Raw genomic sequence first — 5,000 nt, 5'->3', positions numbered from 1 at the left:
CATAACGTTAACGCTAATTAATGAAACATCTAACGCTAGCATTGCAGATCAGTGTTTAATGCTCACTGCTGCAACAGAACGTCATTCTTGTCCAATCTGACGAGACAGCTCCACTTCATGCATTCACTTACTAGCCTATCAATATAAATGAATCGCATTTACATTCAACAAACTATCATGACATCAGCGTTTGTTAACGAGTTGCTAAAAATACACAATGCCCGCTTGCGCATAACGTTACCGCGCCAATTAATTAAACGATCTAATGCTCGCGACAACTCACAGCCAGATGCATGGATTTGTCAGACTGATGGATCTGATAACCACTAACATCAACAACATGCGGTAAGCTGACCCACCTCGCGATTATTTCTCTTGTCTGTGGAAACCAGTCCTTGTTGCTTCTGTTTCTTTCCCTGCATTTCATCATCTTCGCCATATGGTACTCCAGGATAGGAGTAGCTTGAGTGGCTAACTTCTTGTATACTATATCCGCACCGCACGCCTGGCTCACAACAAACACACCGGCTAAAGTGGGAGTAACGTTTCTTGCATGCCTCTACATGACAGCCAATCACCAGCTGTATTAGAGCGCGGTGTGCAAGCATGTCACATGCTTATAGGCTCAATGACGCTGTTTTGTTTTGGTATCGAAAATTGGTATCGTTTGACAAGGGAGGCTTCGATACCCCTTAGTATCGATGCTTTCATTTCGGTGCCAAGTAAGTATCGAAACTCGATACCCAGCCCTAGTAATGACACAGACACCTTGAGTGACAGTGGGCGTGGCCTGTAATGACACAGACACCTTGAGTGACAGTGGGCGTGGCCTGTAATGACACAGACACCTTGAGTGACAGTGGGCGTGGCCTGTAATGACACAAACACCTTGAGTGACAGTGGGCGTGGCCTGTAATGACACAGACACCTTGAGTGACAGTGGGCGTGGCCTGTAATGACACAGACACCTTGAGTGACAGTGGGCGTGGCCTGTAATGACACAAACACCTTGAGTGACAGTGGGCGTGGCCTGTAATGACACAGACACCTTGAGTGACAGTGGGCGTGGCCTGTAATGACACAGACACCTTGAGTGACAGTGGGCGTGGCCTGTAATGACACAAACAGCTTGAGTGACAGTGGGCGTGGCCTGTAATGACACAGACACCTTGAGTGACAGTGGGCGTGGCCTGTAATGACACAGACACCTTGAGTGACAGTGGGCGTGGCCTGTAATGACACAGACACCTAGAGTGACAGTGGGCGGGGCCTGTAATGACACAGCCACCTTGAGTGACAGTGGGCGTGGCCTGTAATGACACAAACACCTTGAGTGACAGTGGGCGTGGCCTGTAATGACACAAACACCTAGAGTGACAGTGGGCGTGGCCTGTAATGACACAAACACCTTGAGTGACAGTGGGCGTGGCCTGTAATGACACAAACACCTAGAGTGACAGTGGGCGGGGCCTGTAATGACACAGCCACATTGAGTGACAGTGGGCGTGGCCTGTAATGACACAAACACCTTGAGTGACAGTGGGCGTGGCCTGTAATGACACAAACACCTAGAGTGACAGTGGGCGTGGCCTGTAATGACACAGACACCTTGAGTGACATTGGGCGTGGCCTGTCATGAAACAATAAAGTCACATCTTCACACTAGAGGTTAAAGGTTAAAGACACAGCAGGAGGTCACAGCCACCTCCAAAGCGTTTGCGTGGGAGAAGTTGAAATCAGTGAACTTCAACAGAAAATGCGCACTGTCTTTTGCAAGCACATAAGTACCTTGTGCGGCTGTCAGCATCCAGCACTTGAACAAGGCAGTCGCTTTCTTTCTCGCTCTCCCTTATCTCCCTTCTTTCTCTCTGCCTGCAACAACACCCAGAGCAAACTTGCATTTGTCTACTCGAAATGACAAATATGGATTTATTGGATTTACTAAGCTGGTCTCTCAACGCAAATCAACTAAACTTGGAGGAATGCGAGGTCCGGGGAACCCCCACCCTCTGCCCAGACGGATCTTTCGCCACGGGATACGGGAAGACTACAGCGATTGACCCTAGGCTGTGACGTCATGAAAATTGAGATGGGCGGTCAGTGAATTTGAACTGTGAAAAATGGATTATATCTGGATATATCATGGAAATTCCACTGATCTGCAATAAGAGAAATGAACTCAGTTGGGAATCAGAGACTTGACACCTGTTGTTGACTTTCTGGTCTGTGTGACCCTGGTCTGTGTGACCTGAAAGGAATTCCAGGCAACCAAAACATTTTATTCTAATCTTGACTCCGTACTGCCAAGGACGCAGCTCTCCTGATATTTCGTCTACAACTGAGCTCTTCCCCCCCCAAACCCCCCCGCCTTGTTCCCCCCGACAGCTCTTGCATCATCCATCCACCCCCCCCCCCCCTCTTCCTCCGATACATTCATCCATCTGGCGCTGATGACAGCGAGCCACTTGCGTTGTTTGAGGAGCTAATGCAACGGTGGCGCTGCGCACGCGGCGACCCGGCTGAGGGCAGCAGATGGTCTTTTGGAATCTGTACATATTGCAACAAATGTTTATGTATTGTATAATATTGAAGTGTGCCTTTATTACTTTTTCAAACTAGTAATAATGTATCTCAATTCTGAAGTGTGCCTTTATTACTACTATTAAATTAGTAATGATGTTGTAATTTCCACTACTGTCTGATGTGAACCAAAGTGCCCTTCTGGGACATGTATTAAACTGATTGATTGATTGATTGATTGATTGATTGATTGATACCACCAAGTTGTAATGATGAATGTCAATGATGTATGTTTTTTTCCCCTGTGTCTGAGCCTGTCTGTCTTGTTCGTATGTTCTATAAAAATTGAAAATAAAATATAAAAAAAAGAGAGAGAGAGAGAGAGAGACAGAGAGAGAGAGAGAGAGAGAGAGAGAGAGAGAGAAAGGGCCTGTCCGTGGAAAAACTGCTGTCGTATTCCTACTGTTTATAGCCTAAGTCCCAGGAATTAGTCAGCCATTTTAGAATGATATCACTATCACACGCACACGCACACGCACGCCCACGCCCACGCCCACGCCCACGCACACACACACACACACACACACACACACACACACACACACACACACACACACACACGTGTTTACTGCTGATTGACATAAATCCATCCAGACATACATAGATCATGAGTAATTGTGCCATGTTGGACACAATGCTAAAGTCAGGAAGGTCAGACGTCAGGCATGCTTACATAATAGTCAGATATGAGTCATTTAATCACTGGCTTTAATCCCCCATCTGCTGTTCTGGCCTGTTTCTCCTCTGTTTGCCACCATTCACATACATGATGTCATACATGATGTCATACATGATGTCATACATGATGTATGTCTATTCATTCTGACATCAAGTGCTGCAGCAGCATCTGTCCAAGGCGAGATGAGATTCAACTTAAAGAGGTTTATAAATCGCCCGTAACACAAAATAGACAACATTCCCAGGATCTAAAAAGTCACAGCTAAAAACTCTGCTGCTGCTAAAATGATCTATGTCTCTCATTTTTGTGTATTATCTTTGGTATACATGGATATTATTGTAACTTAACACGTTCACTGCCGTCGACGAGTTAACTCGTCAAACAGAAACCAACCGTTGACTGCCGTCGACGAGTTAACTCGTCAAAAAATAAATAAATAAAAATTTGACGGTGGGACGTGGATCAAACCCTTTTACATCTCCTATAAAAATATGGGAGCTATTGAATGTGTATAACCTATTTTACCGACCCATTAAGTGGCGACAGTGCTCTCCAGATTAGAGAAAGTCGAGTAAAAACAGCAGGAAAAAGCGTGAGGAAACTATTCTCATGAGAATGGTTTGGCTAAAACGCTTTCGCGCTGGCGCTGGGAGCTGGCGCACAACGGTGGGGGGATTCCAAAAATAGACTCTGGGTGCAACACACTTTGAAACACGTAGCAGAAAGCCAGAATCGCACGCAGCTTCATCCCAGCTCACAACCGAAACCCCAGAAATGAGCGAGCCCGATCCAGACTCGCCCGACGAGCGCGCCAGGCAGCACAGACAGGCAGCAGAGACTCGCCTGTGACACACGCTGCAGAGCCACCAGAGACGGGGGTGGGGGTGCTGTTATATTGGAGGAAATTACTGTTCAGAACTATTGTTTAGATGTCTGATGTCTCACTGATGCCAAAAATAAATGGTTAAAGTGACTGTTCTGCCTGTTCTATCGAATTTCACAAAAAGGCATTTATCTCAGTTTTCTTCTCAGACGCTGAAACCATGCTGTATTCAACTGCTAATGTCTACATAACAGAACATGATAAAAACTAACTATTTTAGACAGAGAAAGCACACATTCTATTAGTTATTTTGAGATATTTTGTGTTCACAAAGTCCTAGCAGAAAATAATCCTCGGCTCTTAAAAGATGAGCCAGAATCCTCAAAAAAACCCATTGGCAGAAGCTACCTACTGTATTGGATAAACTGTTGGCAGTGAATGTGTTAACAGAATGAAACAAATGAGACAAAAAACAAAAAAATACAAATACAAATACAAATACAAATTTGAAGTAATTGAAGTTAAATTGAATAAAATCTGATTTACAAAACAAACCAAATTAAACCAAATTCAATTAAGTTCAATTCAATTCAATTCAACGATAAGATGCCCTTTCCAGCGCCTCAGTAGCCTCACCTGTCCCCACCACATAGCAGGCAGCGTGCATCTTGCCGATGAAGAGCTCCAGGCCGATGATGGCGTAGATGATGATGACGAAGAGGACCAGCAGGGCGATGTGCAGCAGGGGGACCATGGCTTTGATGATGGAGTTCAGAACCACCTGTAAACCTGCAAACACACACAGTTACACACACACAGTTACACACACAGTTACACTGTAGAGAAGACAGAAATACACACAGCGAGATGGAACAAGACACACAAACGCACACATACTGTATATGCATACAAACACAG

General features: G+C 45.3%; 1 protein-coding gene across 1 annotated transcript in view; it reads right to left on the bottom strand.

The window, feature by feature from the left end:
• Positions 1 to 5,000, bottom strand: part of LOC310794674 (voltage-dependent L-type calcium channel subunit alpha-1D-like) — a gene marked incomplete at both ends in the record, with an annotated part of 130,160 nt that overhangs the window by 85,190 nt on the left and 39,970 nt on the right. Inside the window, one exon of the mRNA XM_083656674.1 lies at positions 4,719 to 4,871. Coding sequence (XP_083512800.1) covers positions 4,719 to 4,871 — 153 coding nt within the window. The remainder of the gene's footprint in view (positions 1 to 4,718; positions 4,872 to 5,000) is intronic.

Source organism: Poromitra crassiceps (genome assembly GCF_964638095.1).
Source record: "Poromitra crassiceps genome assembly, chromosome: 20".
Taxonomy (NCBI): Eukaryota; Metazoa; Chordata; class Actinopteri; order Beryciformes; family Melamphaidae; genus Poromitra; species Poromitra crassiceps.
The sequence above is the reverse complement of the archived record's forward strand: the minus strand, read 5'-3'. Positions and strand labels throughout refer to the sequence as shown.